At 45.7% G+C, this 27025-nt stretch overlaps 1 protein-coding gene across 1 annotated transcript in view; it reads left to right on the forward strand.

Annotated features, from left to right (window-relative positions):
• Positions 1 to 16894, forward strand: part of jade2 (jade family PHD finger 2) — a 197760-nt gene extending 180866 nt beyond the window's left edge. The window contains 1 exon segment of the mRNA XM_023968706.2: positions 12144 to 16894. Coding sequence (XP_023824474.2) covers positions 12144 to 13084 — 941 coding nt within the window. The 3' untranslated portion in view covers positions 13085 to 16894.
• Positions 16895 to 27025: the final 10131 nt, after the last annotated feature.

The raw sequence follows: 27025 nt of genomic DNA on the forward strand, positions 1-27025 counted from the left end.
TGATTTAGCAGGAGGAAGTTGAGCCAACCAAGTATTTAAATCACTAATACAGTCTAATAATTTATCCGTGGAGCTAAAATCCTCTGGTGACACAGAAATGTAAAGTTGTGTATCGTCTGCGTAGCAGTGAAAATCAATTCTGTGCTTTCTGATAACGCTGCCCAGGGGTAACATATGAACCGTACCAGAACCAAAATCAAAACTTGTGSAACGCCACATGTGATGTGTATWTTCTCTGAGTTATGTTCACCAATGGTGACAAACTCTCGACCGGTTAAATAGGTCCTAAACCAATTTAGAAGTGGATCGGAGAGGCCAACGCACCTCTCCAGTCTGTCCAGAACAACATTRTGATCAACAGTGTGGAATGCAGCACTAGGAGTACAAGGACAGAGAGCTGTTTAGCATCTGTGTTGGCTCTAAGATCATGTTGGTCATCTTATCTCTGAAATATGCCGTAAACTCGTCACATTTAGATGTGAAGGAAAGTTCACATAGGTTTGCGGGGGTAGGATTTATCAGGCCTCAATGGTAGAGAAGAGCACTCTCGAAGTATTCTGATTTATAGTGATCAAGTTAGAGAAATGAGCCCGTCTGGCATTTCTAATTTCCTTGTTATATTTGCCAAGTTGCTCTCTCAGAATATCATAATTAGAGGTCGACCGATTATGATTTTTCAACGCCGATGTCGATTATTGAAGGACCAAAAAAAGCTGATACCGATTCATTTTTATATATATATATATATTTGTAATTATGACAATTACACCAATACTGAATGAACACTTTTATTTTAACTTAATATGATACATAATTAAAATCAATTTATAGTCTCAAATAAATAATGAAACATTTTCAATTTGGTTTAAATAATGCAAAAACACAGTGTTGGAGAAGAAAGTAAAAGTGCAATATGTGCCATGTAAAAAAGCTAACGTTTAAGTTCCTTGCTCAGAACATGAGATCATATGAAGCTGGTGGTTCCTTTTAACATGAGTCTTCAATATTCCCAGTTAAGAAGTTTTAGGTTGTAGTTTTATTAAGGAATTATAGGACTATTTCTCTCTATACCATTTGTATTTCATATACCTTTGACTTATTGGATGTTCTTATAGGCACTATAGTATTGCCAGCCTAATCTCAGGAGTTGATAGGCTGAAGTCATAAACAGTGCTGTGCTTCAAGCATTTCGAAGAGCTGCTGGCAAATGCAGGAAAGTAGAAATGAATGTTTACGAGCATGCTGCTGCTTACCACCACTCAGTCAGACTGCTCTATCAAATATCAAATCATACACTTAATATAATATAATGACACACAGAAATATGCCTTATGTCACTAATATGGCCAAATCCGGAAACTATCATTTAGAAAACAAAATGTTTATTCTTTCAGTGAAATACAGAACCGTTCCATATTTTATCGAACGGGTGGCAACCCTAAGTCTACAAATTGCTGTTACATTGCACAACCTTCAATGTTATGTCATAATTATGTAAAATTCTGGCAAATTAATTTACATTTAAGTCATTTAGCAGACGCTCTTATCCAGAGCGACTTACATTACGGTCTTTGTTAGGAAGAAATGGTCTTCACACAGCAACGAGCCAGGCGGCCCAAACTGCTGCAAATGCCCTGACGCGAATGTGCTTTTGTTAAATCATCACCCGTTTGGCGAAGTAGGCTGTGATTCGATGATAAATTAACAGGCACCGCATTGATTATATGCAACACAGGACAAACTAGTTAACTAGTAATATCATCAACCATGTGTAGTTAACTAGTGATTATGTTAAGATTGTTTGTTTTTTAAGTTTAATGCTAGCTGCAACTTACCTTGGCTCCTTGCTGCATTCGCGTAAAGGTGGTCAGCCTGCCAGCAGTCTCCTCGTGGATTGCAATGTAATCGGCCATAATCGGCATCCAAAAATGCAGATTACCGATTGTTATGAAAACTTGAAATCGGCCTCAGCCTTTCTGCAATTTTTATTGATTAATTTCCTCACTCATCCAAGGAGCTCTCCATTTGGATGTGGCCCTTTTCAACTTTACTGGAGCTATGGCATCAATGGTTGCTCTTAATTTGCTATTAGTTATCAACTAAATCATCAGAAGAGGAAGGCAGAATAGGTGGTGGAGTATTGTTCATACACTCCATGAAATCTGTAGCAACTTCAGAGGTAAGGTAGCATTTCTTAATAATTCGTTCAGTATTACCCTGTGCTACAAGGTAGTAGAAAAAGACACTATGGTGATCAGATAAAGCAACATCAACAATAGAGGATATGTCAATAGAAAGCCTCTTGGTAATAACCAGGTCCAGAGTATGGCGTCGGTTATGGGTGGGCCCAGTAGAAAGCTCTTGGTAATAACCAGGTCCAGAGTATGGCTGTGGTTATGGGTGGGCCCAGTAGAAAGCCCCTTGGTAATAACCAGGTCCAGAGTATGGCCGTGGTTATGGGTGGGCCCAGTAGAAAGCCTCTTGGTAATAACCAGGTCCAGAGTATGGCCGCGGTTATGGGTGGGCCCAGTAGAAAGCCTCTTGGTAATAACCAGGTCCAGAGTATGCCCCGGGTTATGGGTGGGCCCAGTAAGAAGCCTCTTGGTAATAACCAGGTCCAGAGTATGGCCGCGGTTTGGGTGGGCCAGTAGAAAGCCTCTTGGTAATAACCAGGTCCAGAGTATGGCCGTGGTTATGTGTGGGCCCAGTAACATGTTTGATAAAGTCCATAGAGCTCAAAAGATTAATACATTCAATGGCCCTGGAGTCCATGTCTTTTTCAACATGAATATTAATATCGCCCAGCACAATGATTTTATCATAGTTCTCAAGGACAATAGACAATACTTCAGATAAATCAGTAAAGAAAGTGGGGCAGTGTTTTGGTGGCCTATACAGGGTTATGGCCAGCACTGGTGGCTGACATTTAATCAGTATACAGCATGATGCTCAAAAGACCCAAAATCGCCAAACGAAATGACCTTACAGCTGAGAGCATTAGTAAAAATAGAGGCTGTCCCCCCACCCTTTTTCATTTTTCTGATAGAGTATGAAAAGCTGTTGTCTTGGGGGAGGTTTCATTAAGAGCGGCACCTACAGTCTGATGACAGCCATGTTTCAGTTAGAACATGCAATCAACTTTTCACTCTGTAATTTTATTATTAATATTTTTTATTTAACCAGGTAATGAGGTCATTCACGAGAAAGGTTTTACTTTTGATTGCTCTAACATTTAAAAGCGCCATATTCCTATGTGTCACGTTCTTTCAAAATCGACCCCAGAAGCAGACCAGGACAAGGAGCGTAGGAAGAAGGTGAGTATTTATTTACAAGTGAATGTGAATGGGTAGATATATCCAGGTGGCGTAGCGGGCAGCGTGGTGAGTTGATGGGAGTAAATAGGTGAATCCAATGGGGTAGCGGAATCTCCGACGACCAGGCGGGAATGGGGTAAATGATCCGGGTGAGTAATGTTCATGGCTAACGATCCGCGCAGGGAATGGATGTCAGGTCCGGGCTTATGAAGAGGAGAGATGATGATCAGGACCAGGTGTGCAGATAGTGATGGGATACAGGTGCGGGTAATCAGAACTCCCAACTGGCTACATTGCCCGGCAACCAGACAGGGTGCGTTCCAGGATGCCGGAAAAAACACTCCAGGACAGAACACAGGCAAAAAAACGACTCAGGAAACGGGATTCGTGACAGTACCCCCCCTCCGACGAACGCCACCGGGCGGACTACCCGGAGCGCCAGGGTGGAGGCGGTAAAAGTCACGAAGCAGGTCATCGTCAAGTATCTGATGCCGAGGAATCCAACTCCTCTCCTCAGGACCATATCCTTCCCAATCCACTAAATACTGGTACCCTCGACCCCGCCGTCTGGAGTCCATGATGCGCGCACCGTGTAGACAGGACCACCTCCGATCATCCGAGGAGGAGGAGAACGAGGAGGAGGGGGAAACAGAGGACTGAGGTGAACCGGCTTGAGGCAGGAGACATGAAAGGTGGGATGTACTCTAAGTGTTGCAGGCAACTTGAGTCGGACCACAACAGGATTAATGATTCTCTCCACTACAAACGGACCAATGAACTTCGGTGACAATTTCCTCGACTCAGTCCGTAGAGGAAGATCCCGTGTAGCCAACCAAACCTTATCTCCGACGTATAAGCGGGGGCAGGAATACGGCGACGATTCGCCTGGATCTGATACCGGTCAGAAACTCTAAGGAGAGCCTTCCTGGCCCGATGCCAGGTCCGGTGGCAACGACGAATGTGGGTCTGGACAGAGGGAACCGAGAGATCCCTTTCCTGAGAAGGAAACAAGGGAGGTTGGTAACCGTACAGGCACTGGAAGGGAGACATCCCAGTAGCAGATGAAGGGAGAGTATTATGGGCATACTCGACCCAGGGTAATTGAGAGGACCAAGAGGTGGGATCAGAGGAAACAAGACAGCGCAGCGTGGACTCCATCTTCTGGTTGGCTCTCTCCGCCTGACCATTAGATTGGGGGTGAAATCCAGAAGTGAGACTGACTGTAGCTCCAATGGCCAAACAGAAGGATCTCCAGACAGCAGAGGTAAACTGAGGACCACGGTCAGAAACAATGTCACAGGGTATCCCGTGGACCCTGAAAACCTCCCTAACCAGGATCTCGGACGTCTCAGTGGCAGAAGGCAGCTTGGAGAGGGGGACAAAGTGAGCAAACTTGCTGAATCTGTCCACAATGGTCAGAATAACCGTGTTACCAACAGAAGAGGGCAACCCCGTGACAAAGTCCAGTGCCAGATGCGACCAAGGTCGCCGGGGAATAGGTAGAGGGTGAAGAAGCCCAGAGCTGGGCCGATTGGTACTCTTATTCTGCGCACAAACAGACAAGCGGCAACAAAACTCTGGGTATCTTCTCCCATAGCAGGCCACCAAAATCGTCTGCGCAGTAGCGCCATAGTCCGAGCAACGCCAGGGTGACAAGCTATCTTGCTGGCGTGGGACCACTGAAGGACAGCAGAACGGACCGACTCAGGCACGAACAACCGACCGGGTGGACCGTTACCGGGCCCGGGCTGCGTCCGAAGGGCCGCCATCAATCCTCCTCAATCCTCCATGTAACGGCTCCCACGACAACATTCTGGGGAAGAATCGTCTCAGTCTTGGCCCCACTCTCCTCCGTCTTGGAGAACATCCGGGACAGGGCGTCCGCCCTCCGTTTTTCGACCCAGGTCGGAACGTCAGGGAAAAATTGAAGCGTCCAAAAAACAAAGCCCGCCTGGCCTAACGGGAGTTGAGACGTTTAGCCGATTGCACGTAAGCCATTCTTGTGGTCAGTCCAGACCAAAACGGTTGCTCCGCTCCCTCCAACCAGTGACGCCACTCCTCCAAGGCAAGCTTCACAGCGAGAAGCTCCCGGTTACCCACATCGTAGTTTCTTTCAGCTGGAGAAAGACGACAAGAGTAGAAGGCGCAGGGATGGAGTTTACCGTCAGTGGAGCTACGCTGGGACAGGATGGCGCCACCCCCACATCAGACGCGTCCCACTCAACAACAAACTGACGGGAAGTGTCAGGTTGAAGAGAGAATCGGGGCGTTGGTGAATCGGCTCTTCAAGTCCAGAAATGCTCGGTCTGCCTCAGGAGTCCAACAGAAATTTCTGGTGCAAGACGTCAGGGCAGTTAAAGGGGCGGCCACCCGGCTGTAATCACGGATAAACCTCCGATAGAAGTTCGCAAACCCCAGGAATCTCTGGAGCTGCAATCTCGTACCGGGCTGGGCCCAATCCCGAACCGCCCGAACCTTCTCTTGGTCCATCTTGATCTCTCCCCTGGAGATGATGTACCCGAGGAAGGACGTCGTGTGGGCGTGAAAATCACACTTCTCAGCCTTGACGAACAGACGGTTCTCCAATAACCGCTGCAGGACCTGCTTGACATGCTGAACGTGGCTAGAAAGCTCCTTCGAGAAGATGAGGATATCATCCAGGTAAACGAACACAAAAATACCAATCATATCTCTCAGAACGTCATCACCATACTTTGGAACACAGCAGGAGTGTTGGTCAGTCCAAACGGCATCACCTGGTACTCAAAATGTCCCATCGGAGTATTGAACCCAGTCAACACTCGTCCCCCTCTTTGATCCGGACCAAATGATAAGCATTACGTAAATCAAGCTTCGTAAAAACCGTACACCCTGTAAGGAATCGAAAGCCGAGCTCATCAAGGGCAGGGGATACTTGTTCTTGACCGTAATATCATTCAAACCCCGATAATCAATACACGGTCGAAGAGAGCCATCCTTCTTGCTCACAAAAAAAAATCCTGCTCCCAGAGGTGATGACGAGGGCCGAATGAGACCTGCAGCTAGAGACTCCTTGATGTAGGTCTCCAAGGCCTCACGTTCAGGTCGAGAGATACTGTAAACCGTCCCTTGGGAAAGGCAGCTCCAGGAAACAGATTAATCGCACAGTCATAAGGTCGGTGGGGAGAAGGGACAGAGCCTTCTGTTTACTGAATACTTCACCCAACTCGTGATATGTTTCTGGAACCAGGGACAAATCAGGAAGAGCAGAGTCACTGACCTGACTGGAAACAGCAGGAGAACAGGCAGTCCTAAGGCAGTTAGCATGACACTCAATGCTCCAACTAGTTACCTACCCGTCACCCAATCAAACGAGGGATTGTGTTCCTTCAGCCAGGGGTAACCAAGAACCAGAGGAACATGGGGCGAGGACAGAATGAAGAAGGAGATAAACTCTGAATGATTCCCCGACACCAACATCTTAACCGGTTCAGTCCTCATAGTGATCCGTGCCAGACTACTGCCGTTCAGAGTGGTTGCTTCAAGGCTTCCGGCAATTGCTCCTTGGAAAGCCCCAGCTGTTCCACCAAGTCGGCATCAATAAAGCTGCCATCGGCACCTGAATCGATAAAACGTTCATCTCTAAGCTCTGATCCTTATTCATAAGGGTCGCAGGAAAACGGGGTCTGACAGGATCTTTGAGAGGTTGAAACTGGCTCGCTAACATTCCTCCCGAAACTAGCGAGCCGGGCAGTTTAACGGCGCTGTGGACAAGCGGAGATGTAATGTCCCGAGCTACCACAGTAGAAACAGCTGTTGGTCTCACGTCTACGTTGGCGCTCCTCCTTAGTTAGCCCGTGTCGCCCCACTTGCATTGGTTCAGAATCTGGTGGCAAGATCCCTCCACTAATCCCGTGTGGGGAATAACGATCAATACGTTCTGGTTCACTTCCTGAACCGAATGGTACCCGAGTTGCTGATTGATTGGATGGACCCCACTGCTTCTCCCTCCTTCTCTTCTCGGATCTCATTTCTACCCGAATAGATAAAGTGACCAAGCTGTCTAGGTCACTAGGCTCTGGATAGGATATCAGCTCGTCCTTGAGTTGCTCCGACAACCCCTTGTAAAAAGCCGCTTGTAGTGACTCCTCATTCCAACCACTCTCCACAGCCAATGTCCTGAACTCGATCATAAAGTCTGCCACACTGCGAGCTCCTTGGCGAAGAGAGAACAAACGTTTAGCTGCGTCCTTACCTCGGACTGAATGGTCAAAAGCTTTCTCATCTCTCCCGTGAACTCCTGATTGAAGCCATGCAGGTCCCCTGTCGTTCCCAAACGGCTGAAGCCCATTCCAGAGCTCTTCCACGCAGCAGTTCAATAACAAAGGCTATCCTCCTTGTCAGTGGCGTAAGAATGGGGCTGCAGATCAAACACTAACCCACACTGCATAAGAAACGAACGGCATCTTCCCAAATCCCCTTCATATTTATCAGGCGTCGGTACCTTGGGTCACGGAAGGAAACCGCTCCAGACACGGCAGGTGAGATGGGTGAAACAGGTGGTGAATGAACGCCGGCAAACTGAGCTGATCCTGGATTTGTGTCAAGCTAGCAGATAAGTTCTGGATTGAACCCGCTATCTCCTGTAGCGCCGTCTTGTGTTGTCCCAATGTCTTCCTGCTGGGTAATGGCATGGCAAACGGAGTCCAGGTCCGCTGGGTTCATCCTTGGCCGGATCGTTCTGTCACGTTCTTTCAAAATCGAACCCAGAAGCAGACCAGGACAAGGAGCGTAGGAAGAAGGTGAGTATTTATTTACAAGTGAATGTGAATGGGTAGATATATCCAGGTGGCGTAGCGGGCGCGGTGGTGAGTTGATGGGAGTAAATAGGTGAATCCAATGGGGTAGTGGAATCCTCCGACGACCAGGCGGGAATGGGGTAAATGATCCGGGTGAGTAATGTTCATGGCTAACGATCCGGCAGGGAATGGATGTCAGGTCCGGGCTTATGAAGAGGAGAGATGATGATCAGGACCAGGTGTGCAGATAGCTGATGGGATACAGGTGGCGGTAATCAGAACTCCCAACTGGCTACATTGCCCGGCAACCAGACAGGGTGCGTTCCAGGACGCCGGAAAAAACACTCCAGGACAGAACACAGGCAAAAACCCGACTCAGGAAACGGGATTCGTGACAAACATGAGTGTGGGCCCCTCTGCCTCTGGGGCATCTGCCTCGAGGTAACCAATGGAATAACAACCAAATTATTAACGTTACAACCACGTTTTCTGACAGTCTCCAATCCATCAGAATGGTAGGCGATAACTGTTTGTATTAACTCGAGTTAAAGGAACATAAAGTAGGTTACTCACAATAGCCATAGTGCCATTTCTATAGGAGTAGATATGCTTTCCAAGTCCTCTGTTGCTTATTCTGACAGGGACAACTGGAACACTACCAGACCTTGTCTCTCAGTCTCTAATACAGTTTGCGATGTTGCTGAAAATAATCCTGGTTAGGGTGAATCCCGTCTCTTTTAAAAAGTGCAGTAAATTAAAGTTGTCATACAAAGAGACATTCCTGTCGTTGCAGAGTTTCTTCAGGTACTAGTTCAGGGCAAAGAGTCGGCCGAAACGTTCCGAACCCCTTCAGGTAGTACGGGAGGGGGCCAGAGATAATTATTCTCTTCCCTGTGCTAGCCAGGTTGTAAAAAACATAATTGGTGTCCTCCCTCAGTTCTTCAGATCGCGTAAAACAAAGGTCATTAAAACCGACGTGAGTGACGATGGTGTCAATATTGGAGTAGTCGCGCCTCTGGGTTTAGAAACTCTGTGGTTTTGTCACTCATTTTGTGGCACAGTTGCCGCGTTCACGTACTAGTCAACTAGGAAACGCTCAGAAATTCCCGACTTGCTAMCTGGTTGTAGTTATATACGTGCCATRTTCAACGAATCAGCAARTCGGAAATGTCAGAGTTTCCTAGTTCCAACAAGCATGTGAACRCGCCATGTGTCCTATGTCTCTGTCAGTCTGGTTGTGCGCAACAGGAGCGCTTGCCTCAGTACACATAGAAATGGGCTACGTGGCCTGTACGCCACGCTTTGGAGTCAGCACGTTGAATAAGAGAAAATAATATTCCCATGTATGAATGGTGAAGAAATCATGAATAATCATTAAGACTGGTTAAGACGAATGTACCAATGTAACAATGGATGTGGAAATTGCCTTTTACATTGTAGAACTAGTTTATTGATTGTATTTGCCAATTGGGTAATTGTAAGGTCCTGGGAGAGGCCAAGGACTTATGGAGGTGTTCCTCTGCCCATGCGTTACTGGGATAGGTATTTTATTGGTGCTTTCAAGACAACTGGAAACTGAAAAACAAGGTCAAGTCACAACATCAGTGATCTTCAGGTCTAGAAGATGCCAGAGTTTTCAACTTTAATTCCAAGTTAGATGACCATTCAAAACTATTATTCCCARTCAGAGCTAGTTTTTTTCCAGAGTTCCCAGTTGTCTTGAACGCACTGAAGTTGTAAGTCAGAGATTTCTGAGTTCCCAGTTTCTAGCAGCATTAGTATCAGCTAACGGTAGCCTAGTGGTTAGAGCGTTGGGCCAGTAACCGGAAGGTTGCTGGATCGAATCCCTGAGCTGACAAGGTAAAAATCTGTTGTTCTACCCTTGAGCAAGGCAGTTAACCCGCTGTTCCTTGGGCACCGAAGACGTGGATGTCGATTAAGGCAGCCCCCGCACCTCTCTGATTCAGAGGGGTTGGGTTAAATGTGGAAGACACATTTCAGTTGAATACATTCAGTTGGACTACTGACTAGGTATCCCCCTAACCACACCATATGTTATAGCAATCTGTCAGTTGATGACATGGCACGTAACCATCGGTTGATGCACGCAATGTCTGAGCAGGTGAACGCGGCCTTTATGTAGGCTACCTGTTTGAGCTCCTTTTAGACAGATTTGATTTGGTTTCTCAAGKSGAKGCTGTGCAGTCTTGCCCTCTACCTGTGTCCGTTTAGATAGGACAGGTTAAGCCTGACACAGAGGCTATTGCCTGTGTATATTTTGGATGATATGGTGCTTTCAGCATTGGATCACCAAGACCTGTAAATAAATCTACACTCTGAGCACGTCAACCTGCCTTGCTTTCTGCTGATTTTATGCCCTTACGACTGCAACATGTCCCTATTTTACAATTACATCATCAAAATGTGTTGTAGACAAAATAATGAAAAGGGCTGCCTGGTAGCCTCAATAAATAGACACAGATTTATAGTTGAACATTCCATGCCTAGATTTTTTTTAAACTTGACTTAAGAYTTGTGACTCGACTTGCTCTTAGAATGCACGACTTGGACTTCACTGGAGACTCGACCTGTTGTTCTTGGGACTCGACTTGAACTCGGACCTTTTGACTTGAGACCTGCTTGTGACTCGAATAATAGTGACTTGGTCCCACCTCTGGTTTTCCCTCCCTCCCTCTCTCCCTCTATTGTCTGGCCCTGTGAGAACCGGAGTTGCCAGGCTGCAGAGAGGCTCTGGCAACTAACACTGGGCCATAATGACAGACAAGGAGTCATGCATATCTTATATACACAGACAGCATGCATCGTCTCCAAAAGCTGCGTTTGACAGTGAAAGTCCCTGGTGGTGGTGACAAAGCACAGACGGACCGACAGTCCAAGAACAGGGCTAATGAATTGTTTAGACTCACACGGGAAGTGGGTTGATAGTGTGAGTCCCAAATGGAACCATATTCCTTATGTACTGCACTATTTTGACCAGCCCCCTAGTCTCTGGTTAAAAGTAGTGCACTRTATGGGGAATAGGGTGCGATTTGGGACACACACATACTGTCTGTGAAATTATTTTAAATTCAGTGAAAGAAAGTGTGGTCAAATGCCCCATTCTGTACTCCGTCACTCAGTCAGTCCTACACTTCCTCTTCCTATGGGTTCCAAGGTTGTTAGACTTCCTCTTCCTATGGGTTCCAGGGTTGTTAGACTTCCTCTTCCTATGGGTTCCAGGGTTGTTAGACTTCCTCTTCCTATGGGTTCCAGGGTTCCAGGGTGTTCCAGACTTCTCTTTCTATGGGTTCCAAGGTTGTTAGACTTCTCTTCCTATGGTCCAGGGTTGTTAGACTTCCTCTCCTATGGGTCCAGGTTGTTAGACTTCCTCTTCCTATGGGTTCCAGGTTTTAGACTTCCTCTTCCTATGGGTTCCAGGGTTGTTAGACTTCCTCTCCTATGGGTTCCAGGGTTGTTAGACTTCCTCTTCCTATGGGTTCCAGGGTTGTTAGACTTCCTCTTCCTATGGTTCCAGTTGTTAGACTTCCTCTTCCTATGGGTTCCAGGTTGTTAGACTTCCTCTTCCTATGGGTTCCAGGTTGTTAGACTTCCTCTTCCTATGGGTTCCAGGTTGTTAGACTTCCTCTTCCTATGGGTTCAAGGTTCTGTACTTCCTCTTCCTATGGGGGTCCAGGTTCAGCTCGAGCAACTTCCTCCCAGAAGGCTTTATATTTTGGATGGAACATTTGATGTTACTAACCTCCCACAGACATTCATTATTCATTACAGTCATAGTCAGATCAACCGAAGCACTGTGAATCTCTATAGCAAGGGTGTCAAACTCAATTCCTGGGGGGCCGTGTGTCTGTTTTTCAGTCCTCCCTTGTACTTAATTGATCAATTAAGGTCAATGCTTAATTAGCATCTCCCCTCACCTAGTTGTCTGTCTTAATTGGACATGAATTGAAAGGAAATAACAAAACCAGCAGACACTCTGGTAGTGTGGTTTCTATGGTCCCTCTCACCTTTCGTCTGTCTGTCTCTCCCCCAGGTTTCCCCAAGACCTTCCCTCTGGACAACTCCCTGTTTGACAGCTGGCTGGCCCAGTCGGTGCAGATCACGGCTGACGACATGCTGAGCAAGTGGGCCCTGGACGCCGGGCAGCACCGTGACAAGACGGCCAGCCTGCTGTCTGACCAGCTGCTGCAGGGAGAGGAGAACCTGCTCAGCCTTATGATGGACCACTCCATGAAGTCCACCTGGAAGACCCCTCAGCTGGGCCGCAAGACCCGGGGCAAGCCCCGAACCCGGGGCCATCACTCCACCACCAACACCGCCGCAGCAACCACCGACACCCCCCCTGCTGCTGCAGCCACCGCAGCCTCCACAGCCAAGGGGGCTCTACTGGCAGAGGAGAGGCCAGGCCACGGGGTTCGTAGAGGGGAAAGGTCCCGGGGCACCAAGGCCCTCCACCACCGCCACCCCCAGACCAGGAGCACTGAGGCTCCTCTGGACCCGCCACCGCAGCCGCCCACCTCCAAAATGGACTCCTGTCACATCTCGGAGGAGCGTGGCCCCTGGAACAGCCTCACGGGTACTGGGGTAGCRTCCGCCCCCCTGGCCTCCTGTTTCCCCCCATACAGTAGTCCTGGGACAGTGCCTGGGGGGGGGTCAGGGGGGGGTCCCATTCCCCGCACGGCCTTGCGCCTCCGCCTGCACCGGCAGGGCAAGTCCCGGGGGAAGGGTGGGGGTGGGGGGTTGCAGGAAGCTGTGGAGCGCCCCCTGGAAAGGGAGAGAGAGAGGGACCCCCACCCCGTCTCCCACCCAGTGAAGGAGACATCATCATCGCTGCTGGACCCCGAGACAGACGGCTACTTCTCTGACGCCGAGCAGAGCGACTCAGACACACACTCCAGTGCCCGCAAGCTTCGTCTGGCTCAGTTGCATTCTGGGAGCGAGGACCTGCTGAGGAGGAGCGTGCTGGCTTTGTAGAATAAACTGAGACGCGCGCRCACACACACACACCACCGACCAGAACACACACTGTTTTCTCAGACTGACTGGAGCTCCATCCCAGCTCCCGCTGCCACGGCTTCTGTCTGTGYTCTTGATATTAAAATTGTAGTTATTTTCTTTCTAGATTGCTTTAATGAACCAAATCTCGGTACATCACTAGTCATGAATCAGTTTATCTGCTCTGTTCTGAGGATTTGAATGTAGCTGCTACATAGTTAAACAATGAGACCCTAGATGTTAAAGTAACAAAGGCTGTATGATGATGTAAGAAGACAAAGAGAAAGTGGATTTGGACTACGTTACGTTTAGGTTTTGTTTGGTTTAGATGTTGAAGTATAACACGGTGGTAAACCATGTCATCAACCCTTTCTAGCAGCGTGGGCTCACTGGTAACTAACCACAAGAGTTGGGGTSAATACTTTGTGGACATTATAAGCTAGTTCAGGTGAATCACTTATTTTCAAATGACCTAAGATGGATCCCATGATGCAATCCTTGGGATATGATTAAAAAGTCGTTCAGTTCAGAATCAGACCCAGAACAGGTCTAATGGGCTAACCCATCAGTCTGAGAAATATACAGAAAATATCACACAAATATTAGCCTTTAAAAGCACAAATAGCTAACAGGAACTGTAATGCAAACATTGTGCWTAAACACACTCACACACATCTACACCACACACATTACACAAACACACACATGATTACATTCTCAAAGCTCCTCCCTCTGCATTCAGCCGTTGTTGTAACTGTTTGAGAATTACGTCAGCTCTTCACTGACTCTGCCTCCTCTTCCGTTTCAATCATTGGAGAAACAATATTTAACGAATTGTGTGCCTTCTGTCGCTCCCCCAAAATGAGTTTATCAATCACTTCTATAATCTGATTTGTTACAATCAAAAAAGGGAAACCTGTTGTATTGGTAATCAAGCGTACCGAAACAGATGACCTTAATTGTAGTGCCTAAAAATGGATGTATATACAGCTTTTGCCATGAATCAACCCAACCGCACGCAAAGCCACACAGATACACAGTTCTACCATATTTGTGCAAATTGCTGCCCCAACAAAGCAACTTCTGGAGTCATTGTTGCTCCCGTCAGACGAGTGGTATAATCAGCTACAGTACAGACTCCTGGATTCTAACTTCTTTTTTTAGTTCTTTGTAAATTTGTTTTAACTCTTGTTTTTTCGTCTCAGAGAGTTGTATTTTATACTTAAAGTGGTCCACAGTATTTTCTCAGGGTTTAAAAAAATCGAAGAAGACATATAAGAAGGGTTGAAAATGTATTGAAATCAAAGTTAAACCGTAAATATATTATACTATAAAAAGGCTATTTTATACATATAAGTATGTATAGAAAAAGTTCCTTTGGCAAAGCTTCACTGTTTGAACTGACTACTACTGTACTGAGAGCTTTTCTCCTGTCTCAATCAGTACACTACTACTGCTACTTCTACTACCCAACTGGCTGTCTCCTGAGTTKATGATGCCAAAGAACAGTGTAAAACAGACTGGGCAGCATGCACTCACTCTGGCAGCGYCCTAAACAACACCCTATTCCCTAGATAGTGCACATGGTGCCGGTTGGGACGCASCCTCACTCTCCGGTGTCACCATGTGATCCGCTGAAGGACATGAATACGGAAATCTACCTGATGCCAGCAGCTCTGTTCTAGTCGACTCAATTGGGAGCTCTGCATTGCTCTGGCCTGGTGTGGCTCGGCTTTAACACCCACCACCACTATTCCACCTTGGACCCTCCCATTCCCTGCTCCCTTAAGGCTGTTACTTACTGGCCCTCTGTGCCACTGACCTAYTCTGGATGGAGTGTCGCAGTTCCCCCCCCCTGCCCCCAACCTGGGAAGAGTTGAATGCTGCTGAACCGCGTGTGTGTGTTTGTGTGTGTGTGTGTGTTTGTGTGTCTGTGTCTGTGTGTGTGTCTGTGTGTGTGTGGCTGATGGTTCAGAGCCCACTGACACCCCCCAGTGCTGTTATCACAGGGTTGGAATGTAGAAGATGACTAGATTTTTGTGTGTGTTGTCCGGTCCCCGGATGGGACACATATTCAGGATGAAACCCCCTAAAACAGTGTATTGGTCAGGTGGCTCTGTCTGTCTGTCTGTCTGTCTGTTTGTCTGTCTGCAGCCAGTCTGGTTACTTCCTTTGGCCATTTCCTTTCCATCCACCGTAACCCTTGGAGACAGACTAGTATAACCATAGAAATAGAATGAGTAGCACATTCTATTCATTCCTACTCTATGATTGCAACGTATACAATAACAACAACCATGCTTATTGTTGTCTGCAGATAGGTCGTCTGGGTGGATGAATGGGGTTAGCGCTGTAGTAGCCCCACAGAATCCACCCAAACACCTAGTCGTTTACGTGTTAAGACGATGAAATGTAAACTTGGTTTCAATATTCAATATATACACCAATTTAGACTAGACAGTGTTTTAGACGGAGCCCTTCATGTACGGCCCCTAACGTAGTAGAAAACAGGTTCTTATTATTGGAGTGGGGCATGTACGCCCTCTTCCTCCGCTTCCTCTCAGAAACAGTAGGCTGGCATTTTAGTGAGGTGGTGAGGTCTTTTAGTCCAGCAGGCAGCAGCTGACTGCACTTTTCATACAGAGTATAGATGGATGGATGGTATTATATCCTAGATGGACAGTATTATCCGACAGAGTACCTATGGATGGATGGTATTACTATTATCCTCCTCAAGCAGAGTTTCTTTGCACCAATCCTGAGCACCCACAGGGTTGCATGTYTTATTCCAGCCCACACTAACACACCTGATACAGATCATCAAATTGATGATCAGTTGAATTTAGGATGTGTTAGTGCTGGGCTGGAACAAAACATACATTCGGACGGTGGGTCCCCTGAAATAGGGTTGAGAAAGGATGCTTTGGTGTAGCTGTGGATGAATGTCCTAGTGCTGTCTCTGTACCACCTAGGAACTGCTGCTGCTGCTGTTGTTGTTGTCGTTTGTAGCGTGAAAAGGCCATCAGCACACTAACAGAACACAACGACGACGTCATTGAGAAGGATCTCCTCTTCTGTGTTAGTTGCTTCCTCCCATAGGGAACTGGTTCATGGCTGTAGTAGTTCGACTGCCGTTTACCTATCTGGTTTTTGTATGCACCAACAATAATGTATAATACTGTACTAGAGACCGTTTTGTTTCCTTGTTAAAAGCCTTCGCAAGCTGTTTTTGTAACGCTTCTGCCGCGGCTCATATAACTAGAATGCTGACTCATAATCAGACCAACTGCTTCCTTATTGGCGCTTTAGCTCTCGGACCGTCGACGGACTGCTTCCACACAGTGAAGTATGGTTCCAATCCAACACCCACCCCACAGACTAGGGTTCTGTCTCACTCCCCTCCCTGCTTCAGTGTTCCGCCAGCCCGCCTTGACTCCTTCATTGTTTTGAAGCACAGCAGGATCAAAGGAACAAACTTTAAGGTCAAATAATGACATTCATGTGTAGTGGAGAGAGCGTTTGTCACTCTGCTGCTTAGAGAGAGAGTGTTTGCGCCCTGTCCACACAGTGTACTTAAACAGACAGGGAATCTGAACACCCGTCTCACCCTTTTTCTGTGTGACACACAAACTCAGTGCAAACACTTCTGTTTTTACAGAGCTACGTTTATTTGCTTTCTTTGCTTTTGTTTTATACAACCAGAGAGAAAATGATTTGATAAAACAAAAGGGGGAATTGCTAATTGAAGTTTAAATGGTCAGCCCGGCTCTCCAGTGGGCTGATAGTTCAATTGGCAGGCTGCTCTCCAGTGGGGCTGATTAGTTCAATGGCCAGGCCTGCTCTCCAGTGGGCGTGATAGTTCAATTGGCCAGGGCTGCCGTCTCCAGTGGGCTGATAGTTCAATTGGCCAGGCCTGCTCTCCAGTGGGCTGATAGTTCAATTGGCCAGGCTGCTCTCCAGTGGGCTGAGAGTTCAATTTGGCCAGGCCTGCTCTCAGTGGGCTGATAGTTCAATGGGCCAGGCCGGCTCTCCAGTGGGCTGATAGTTTCAATTGGCAGCCTGCTCTCCAGTGGGCTGATAGTTCAATTGGCCAGGCCTGCTCTCCAGGGGGCTGATAGTTCAATTGGCCAGGCCTGCTCTCCAGTGGTGTAGTTCAATTGGCCAGGCCTGCTCTCCAGTGGGCTGATAGTTTCAATTGGCCAGGCCTGCTCTCCAGTGGCTGATAGTTCAATGGCCAGGCCGGCTCTCCAGTGGGCTGATAGTTCAATCGGCAGGCCGGCTCTCCAGGTGGCTGATAGTTCAATGGCCAGGCCTGCTCTCCAGTGGGCTGATAGTTCAATCGGCAGGCGGCTTCTCCAGTGGCTGATAAGTTCCAATGGCCATGGCCGGCTCTCCAGTGGGCTGATAGTTCAATTGGCCAGCCCGGCTCCAGTGGGCTGATAGGTCAATTTGGCCAGGCGGTCTCAGTGGGCTATTTTTCCTCCAGTGGGCTGAAGTGTCAATTGGCGCAGGCCGGCTCTCCAGTGGCTGGATAGTTCATAATTGGCCAGGCCGGCTCTCCAAGTGGGCTGATAGTTCAATTGGCCAGGCCGGCTCTCCAGTGGGCTGATAGTTCAATTGGCCAGGCCGGCTCTCCAGTGGGCTGATAGTTAAATTGGCCAGGCCTGCTCTCCAGTGAGCTGATAGTTCAATTGGCCAGGCCGGCTCTCCAGTGGGCTGATCAACGTGCAGCTGAAGCCTGGAAGAGACCTTTTGTTCTCTCACTTCCTCCATGGAGAACGCTCACAGGAAACTAACCTCTGCTCTCTGGCAGCACAGCGGCCGGATCTCAAATGGTACAATATTCATTTTATAGTGTACTACGGGCCCTGGTCAAAAGTAGTGCACTATCAAGAAAATAGGATGCCATTTGGGATGCACTCAAACTATTTCTGACCAGCAGGGTCACAGAATGTGTTGCTCTCATTAAAACCAATAGTTCCCCTCCAGAAGTTAGAGGCTCAAACTTTTTTTTTTTATGTAATCCAATGACATTTTAAATGTTCATATGGACAGAGAGTGCACAGGAACGTTTATTTCAGTGTCCTGTTCAAGTTCCACAGTTCAAATAACTTCCCATGTWGATTTTTTTTCATGATGCTCGTTCCCTGACCTGTATGCACTTATGAGTCCATTTCCAGGAGATAAGGTTTACTATCCAGAACCACAGCTGCTCCTCCTAAGGTTGGGCCAATTTACCATTAGTGTCTCTGCAAGCGAGCCAAGCTCAGATTTTCTGCAGTTTTTGTAACTGATCTGGCATCACTTTGCTGCCTCCAAATTCAGGCTACATCCCAAATGGCACTGTATTCTCTATGAAGTGCACTACTTTTGACCAGGGCCCTTAGGGCTCGGGTCAAAAGTATTGCACTAGGGAACAGGGTGACATTTGGGATGTTAACTCTCTAAATACCTGTCCTGTATCTCCTACTGGTCACATCCGTCATTTTGATAAGAGTCAGTGATCTCTCTTATCAAAGCAGACTCTGACATGGTTCCTCCTCCACCTGCCTGTGTTATTTGTCCTTAAAAGGCGCTGAAATATACTGCTGCCGTGTACAATTCAATTCCTCACCCATTTCGGCTCTATCTGCATCAGTTATACAATACGATAATATGAATGTTGCAGGAGTTTATCCTGCTGTATTTTTTGTTTCAAAGAATGTTGTGCCATTTGTTAATAGCAAAGATAAATATTGAACATATATTAAAAAGAAAAGCAATTTTAAATTATTTTTGGGCTTTTTTTTGCAATATTTATTTTCTTGTATTAGAATCTTCTTTGTAGGAGGAAAAATGAAACATTTATTTTTCATTAGTGCAAAAAACCTATTTTTCCTTTTTGTACAATTTCAATGTTAAGCAAAACTTTAAAAAGCAATATGATGTTCCATGTGACTGTATCTGCATGCTGTTTGTGTTGCCTTGACGACGGCTGCGTCCACTATGACCCTGTTCCCCCCTCCTCTCCCCGGCACTCTGGAGTGGTTGACCAGTGTAGTCAATAAAGCAGTGCTTTCTGTGTACACATGCTCTCGCTCGTCTCTCTGTTCAGTTCACCATCCCAACAGCTCATCTCTTTTTTTTAAAGGGCAATCTGCGATTGAAATAACAACAAAGCAGACACCCCAACACTTTTTGGTAAACAGTTGAGGGATAGGGTACGACAGTTGAACTAAGTTCATGAGGCATAAGTTATATGCTTCAAGAATCAATGGCTAGATATCATTAATTTACAAGTCCAAAAAATGTATTTATCATTGCCAGAATTCCCCTTTAAAGAGCGTTCCAGGTTGATTGATTCAACACAGTGCGACTCTGAATCTATCTGGGCCACTACATGGACTCGGCGGTAACTAGACTAGATACTCCCTGGATTGTTGTCAGAGACTGTTTCTATCACTTGTATTTCACATGTAGGTTGTGAGATCGATTGCCCCATAACATACAAAACATCCCAAGTTGTAGGCCTAGTGAATGTTGACATCATAGCTGCGTGTGTAAGAATAGCTTAAGGTGATGAATTAGTTGGTTTTAATACATTTACAATAGAATCCTCATTCAGCTAGTTACTTTCAGTGCTTGATGGCACATTCTGTAGCTAACTATACCATGCCCCTATATCAACAGTTGACGTTTCCAAATTAGCATCCAAACCAAAACATACCATTCCTTGACAAATYGATGAAGCAAGATCATCTTTATAACAAAATGTTCATGGACATCTGCCATGTTCATACAACACCACCAGGACATCCAGCAAGCAGAGCAACTTTGGGTTGAAACATAACACAATGGATACGTCCTAAATGGCACCATATTCCCATTATAGTGTACTACTTTTTACCAGATCCCTTTGGGCCTGTGCACTAAATTAGGGAATATGATGCCATTTGGGATGAACCCAAAGGCTAGTTTGAATAAATCATTCTTACATTATCTGAAATCGCCTGTTCCCATCCATAAAGGCTCAATGTTAAGAGCATGTATGTCTGTGCTCTGCTATGAATTTGAGTTTCCCGCTGATCTTAAAGAAACAGGCGTTGACTTTGTGGAGGGCTTCTCTCTAGGGTACGTGAGACGGTAGCGTCCCACCTCATCAACAGCCAGTGAAACTGAAGGGGGCCAAATTCAAAACAACAGAAATCCCATAATTAAAATTCCTCAAACATACATGTATTTTACACCATTTTAAAGATACACTTGTTGTAAATCCAGCCACAGTGTCCGATTTCAAAAAGGCTTTACGACGAAAGCAAACCAAACGATTATGTTAGGTGAGTGCCTATTCACAGAATAACACAGCCATTTTCCAGCCAAAGAGAGGAGTCACAAAAAGCAGAAATAGAGATAAAATGAATCACTAACCTTTGATGATCTTCATCAGATGACACTCATAGGACTTCATGTTAGACAGTACATCGTATGTTTTGTTCGGTAAAGTTCATATTTATATCCAAAAAATCTGAGTTTACATTGGCGCGTTACGTTCAGAAGTTCCAAAACATCTTTGATTTTGCAGAGAGCCACATCAATTTACAGGAATACTCATAATAAACATGCTAAAGATACAACTGTTATGCATGGAATTTTATATGCACTTCTCCTTAATGCAAACCGCTGTGTCAGATTTCAAAAAGCTTTACGGAAAAAGCAACCATCAATAAATCGGAGTGCCGCTCAATCAAGACACAATATATCCGCCATATTGCAGTCAACATAAGTCAGAAATAACATTATCAACATTCAATTACCTTTGATGATCTTCATCAGAATGCACTCCAGGAATCCCAGTTCCACAAAAATGTTTGTTTTGTTAATGTCCATCATTATGTCCAAATCCTCCTTGTTGTTCTACGCGTTCAGTACACTTTCAAACTCACGACGCCGGGGCAAGTCCAGCGGAAAGTACGGACGAAAAGTTAAAAAGTTATATTACTCCGTAAACATGACAAACGAAGTATTGAATCAATCTTTAGGATGTTTAACATAATTCTTCAATAATGTTCCAACCGGAGAATTCCTTTGTCTTCAGAAAAGCAAATGAACAGGAGCTAACTCTCATGTGAAAGCGCCATGTCAGCTCGTGCTGCTGGCAGACCTCTGACTCATTCCCACTCATTCGCCCCCACTTCACATTAGAAGCATCAGACAAGGTTCTAAAGACTGTTACATCTGTGAAGCTTAGGAAGTGCAACATTACAACTTCCCCAGTATCTTCAATAGGAGCTGAGTTGAAATCGACCAACTCAGTATTCCCACTTCCTGGTGGATTTTTCTCAGGTTTTTGCCTTGCCATATGATTCGTTATACTCACAGACATCATTCAAACAGTTTAGAAACTTCAGAGTGTTTTTCTATCCAAATCACTCATAATATCGCATATTCTATCTTATGGCTTTGTAGCAGGCTGTTACTCTGGGCATGCTCTTTCATCCGGATGTGAAAATACTTGCCCCCTACCCCAACAGACGTCGTTTAAAGTATCCTACACACCAAGCTGCTGGCAAATGAAAGCTAGTTGTTATTGTTGCTCTTGACCTGGGTCCAGGCAGGGCACCTTGCGTAAGTGACGTATGACTTTCCATACTACCCCTGTAAATACTCAGCATGGCTGCCTCTAGCCTGCATGTGGGAACTAGTGGGAGGTAGAGCAGCTGCTTTTTAAGAAGTTTTACTTGCAATGACTGTGATATGCGTGGTTGTCGTAGCTAACCTTCGTTGAATGCACTGACTGTAAGTCCTCTGATAAGAGCTTCTGCTAAATTACCTCAATGCTAGTGTGGTGTGTGTGTGTGTCGTGTTTGTGTGTGTGTGTTGTCTTGTGTGTGTGTGTGTGTGTGTGTGTGTGTGTGTGTGTGTGTGTTGGTGTGTGTTGTGTTGTGTGTGTGTTGTGTGTGTGTGTGTGTGTGTGGTGTGACTGTACAGACATACTGTACAGAGAAATAATCCTTTAGAGAAAATCACAAAAAAACTAAAAGTTGGTTGATTCAATAAGTAGTGGTACTTTGTCTTTAGGCCTCCATTTATTCTTATTACATATACTGACAAATATCAATGCAAATTAAACTTTGCCCCATGTTTATGAGCTGAAATAAAATCCAGAAAGTTTGCATACACAACCAAAAATGTAATTTTAATATTTTTTCCTCAAATTTTGTTCAAAAATTTGTTACATCCCTGTTGTGAGCATTTATCTTTGCCAAAATAATCCAACAAACTGACAAGTGGCATATCAAGAAGCTAATTAAACAGCATGATCATTGCATAAATGCACCTTGTGCTGGGACAATAAAATGCCACTAAATGTTGTCAACACACACAATGCCACGGATGTCTCAAGTTTTGAGGGAGTGCAATTGCATGCTGACTGCAAGGATGTCCACCAGAGCTATTGCCAGATAATTTAAGTTAATTGTCGCTATCATAAGCCGCTTCCAACGTCATTTTAGAGAATTTGGCAGTACGTCCAACAGGCCTCACAACCGCAGACCAGTTGTATGGTGTTGTGTGGGCGAGCGGTTTGCTGATGTCAACGTTGTGAACATAGTGCYCCATGGTGGCGGTGGGGTTATGGTATGGGCAAGAATAAGCTACGGACAATGAACACAATTGCATTTTATTGATGGCAATTTGAATGCACAGAGATACCGTGACGAGATCCTGAGGCCCGTTGCAATGTCATTCATCCGCCACCATCACCTCATGTTTCAGCATGATAATGTAACAAGGTATGTACACAATTCCTGGAAGTTGAAAATGTCCCAGATCTTCCATGGCCTGCATACTTACTAGACATGTCACCCATTGAGCAGGTTTGGGATGCTCTGGATTGACYGTACGACAGCATGTTCCAGTTCCCGCCAATATCCAGCAACTTGGCACAGCCATTGAAGAGGAGTGGGACAACATTCCACAGGCCACAATCAACAGCCTGATCTACTCTATGTGAAGGAGATGTTACGCTGCATGAGGCAAATGGTGGTCACACCAGATACTGACTGGTTTTCTGATCCACGCCCCTACTTTCTTTTTTTTTAAGGTATTTGTGACCAACAGATCTGTATTCCCAATCATTTGAAATCCATAGATTAGGACCTAATTTATTTATTTAAATTGACTGATTTCYTTATATGAACTGTAACTCAGTAAAAYCTTTGAAAATGTTGCAWGTTGCGTTTATATTTTTGTTCAGTRTAATTATTTRATAGCCTCACTGCTGGTTAGATAGACTCATTGATACCTCTGATGTCATTCAGTCGGTCAGWATGAACAAACAGTTGGTAAATGTGATGTGACTGTAATGTGTTTGTTGGTGAATAATCCCCCATGTCCTCTTCAGCCTSTTGTGTAACATTCCTAAACAGAAACTGGTTGCAGTTGGGTCATCCTGCCACGAGGGAGCAGCCATCATTTTGTCTCCTGCAAGGTAGGTGGAAAAAAGTAACTTYGGAGTAGCATTTGCTGCCATGATTATGCCAATGCTATAGCCGGGCATCACTTAGTAACATAAATGGTGGCTGCTACCATGACAGGACGTCTACATCAACTGGCCTGACTGGCAGAACAGTGTATGTAGGAAGGGCGGTGTTGACAGTGAAACACTCAATTACCCAYCTCTAGTGACCTCTTGTGGCCGTATTAAATTACTTCAAAATCAATGGCTTCTTCATTYCTCACCTAGTACTAGGCTACAGTTACAATACACCACTGAGGACAACTAGCTACAATACTGTCCTACTTTTGAGATAAGCTCTATCGACAGTCCCAAACCTGACACTGGATCTATTGTCAACCCCAACCTATCACTTTCAAAGATGGATAGGACCTGTAGTCTTCAGTCTAAGTGTTTATTAAGCTGTACAATAGTAGGTTAATAATGAATTACAGTGGGTCTCTGTTTATCATCAGGGGAGGGTATTTCAACCGGTTGCATTATCCTCTGTCATAGCCCGGGGCTTTCTCCTTCTTCTTGGCTCTTTTGAAGTGTCTGGGCTGACAGATCTGTGAGTCCCCCTCCAATAGCGCTGTCTCCACTGTTTAAGTTTGTATATTTAGGGACTGTGTCCTCTGGGATTGTGTGTGTCCGTGCGTGAAAAAGATCCAGGCAGCATTATTCTGAGTGCCATCACTCAAGGACCCCCACTGGCCTATCCTCCTTTCTCCCAGAGACTAAAAATTCAGCGCTGCTTTTGCAGTTCCCTTCTCTCTTTTTTGCTCACCCTTTCAGAGATGTTGACCGGTGTGATGCCGCCAACAGCCACCTAGCCTCTTCCCATGGTAACAAGGAAGTGATTCTTCAGTGAGGAAGAAGATAGGCTTTCACTACATGAGGGGCATTCCATGCATGCCTGTGCAGTGGCGTAGATTCTTCCTAGTTTGTACTTCTAGTTTGTTTGTTTTTTGTCGTGAACAACAAAAGACTCCATTTACTACTGCATCGTTAATCAGGAGAGGCTCTAACCCTCTCCTCCTCCTTTCCCCTCCCTCTCTTTCGTTCTCCCTATTTCTCTCTCTTTCTCTTCACTAAAGCCAAACAGAGCCAGTGATCTCATTGATGTGGATGTGTCATAGTCAGAGCCAGTGTTGCTCCAAGTCTGTCCAGCCTGTAAACATTGTATGTCTATTTTTGGTTACTGTGGTGCAAAATCAGTGTGGACCCCGGAAACGGGCAGCAACCTGCCATAGTGAGTGAAGTACTGTCTCTCTGGCAACGGCTCACAGTTTCCAAATGGGCATGGCTTCAGCACATACTTCAGCACAAGGTGTACCGAAACTCACTAATCCTAGGCAGTGAGGATAGAATCCAAGCCACATGGTCCACTGTTGTTTTTTATATGCATATATATAAGAGAGGGGGGGGGGGTGAGATCGCATTTCAACTAATGTGGTTGTAGTCTCAGTCTCAGCACTCATCGCTGGTTGAAAACTGTTTTCTGCCCTCCAAAAGATAGAATTTTGTAGATAATTGGCCCTCTTTCTGGGACTCACCCAACAACAGGACCAAGCCTGACCTGCTGAGGAGTGACGGACTCCATCCTAGCTGGGGGGTGCTCTCATCTTATCTACCAACATAGATAGGGCTCTACCCTCTAGCCCCACAATGAAATAGGGTGCAGGCCAGGCAGCAGGCTGTTAGCCAACCTGCCAGCTTAGTGGAGTCTGCCAATAGCACAGTCAGGTGTAGTCAGCTCAGCCATACCATTGAGACTGTGTCTGTGCCTCGACCTAGGTTGGGCAAAACTAAACATGGCGTGTTCGCCTTAGCAATCTTATTAGGATAAAGACCTCCTCCATTCCTGCCATTATTGAAAGAGATCGTGAATCCTCACATCTCAAAATAGGGTTACTTAATTGTTAGATCCTCACTTCAAAGGCAGTCTAGTCAATGAACTAATCACTGATCATATATCTTGAGTGTGATTGCCTGACTGAAACATGGCTTAAGCCTGAGATGAATTTACTGTGTTAAATGAGGCCTCACCTCCTGGTTACACTAGTGACCATATCCCCCGTGCATCCCGCAAAGGCGAGGTGTTGCTAACATTTACGATAGCAAATTTCAATTTAACATGGCGTTTTCGTCTTTGAGCTTCTAGTCATGAATCTATGCAGCCTACTCATCCTTTTTTATAGCTACTGTTTACAGGCCTCCTGGGCCATATACAGCGTTCCTCTCTGAGTTTCCTGAATTCCTATCAGACCTTGTAAGCATAGCAGATCATATTTCTAATTTTTGGTGATTTTTAATATTCACATGGAGAAGTCCACAGACCCACTCCAAAAGTATTTCGGACCATCATCGACTCAGTGGGTTTTGTCCAACATGTCTCTGGACCTACTCACTGCCACAGTCATACTCTGGACCTAGTTTTGTCCCATGGAATAAATGTTTGTAGATTCTAATGTTTTTCCACATAATCCTGGACTATCGGACCACCATTTTTATTCACGTTTGCAATCGCAACAAATAATCTGCTCAGACCCCAACCAAGGAGCATCAAAAGTCGTGCTATAAATTCTCAGACAACACAAAAAATTCCTTGATGCCCTTCCAGACTCTTTCTGCCTCCCCAAGGACGTCAGAGGACAAAAATCAGTTAACCACTTAACTGAGGAACTCAATTTAACCTTGCGCAATACCCTAGATGCAGTTGCACCCCAAAACGAAAAACATTTGTCATAAGAAACTAGCTCCCTGGTATCAGAAAAATACCGAGCTTTGAAGCAAGCTTCCAGGAAATTGAACAGAAATGGCGCCACACCAAACTGGAAGTCTTTCCGACTAGCTTGGAAAGACAGTACCGTGCGTACCGAAGAGCCCTCACTGCTGCTCGATCATCCTACTTTTCCAACTTAATCGAGGAAAATAAGAACAATCCAAAATTTATTTTTGATACTGTTGCGAAACTAATTAAAAAGCAGCATTCCCCAAGAGAGGATGGCTTTCACTTCAGCAGTAATAAATTCATGAACTTCTTGAGGAAAAGATCATGACCATTAGAAAGCAAATACGGACTCCTCTTTGAATCTGCGTATTCTCCCAGGGCTTAGCTGTCCTGGATTGCACAGCTCTGCGAGGGCCTGGATCGGGAGAGACACTTAAGTGTTTAGTACTATATCTCTTTGACAACATGATGAAATAATCATGCCTCTAAACCTTCAAGCTGCATACTGGATCCTATTCCTACTAAACTGCTGAAGGACTTGCTTCCTGTGCTTGGCCTCCTATGTTGAACATAATAAACAGCTCTCTATCCACCGGATGTGTAACAAACTCACTAAAAGTGGCATGATAAAGCCTCTCTTGAAAAGCCAAACCTTGACCCGAAAATATAAAAACTATCGGCCTATATCGAATCTTCCATTCCTCTCAAAAAT

This window comes from Salvelinus sp. IW2-2015, linkage group LG23 (assembly GCF_002910315.2).
Source record: "Salvelinus sp. IW2-2015 linkage group LG23, ASM291031v2, whole genome shotgun sequence".
Taxonomy (NCBI): domain Eukaryota; kingdom Metazoa; phylum Chordata; class Actinopteri; order Salmoniformes; family Salmonidae; genus Salvelinus; species Salvelinus sp. IW2-2015.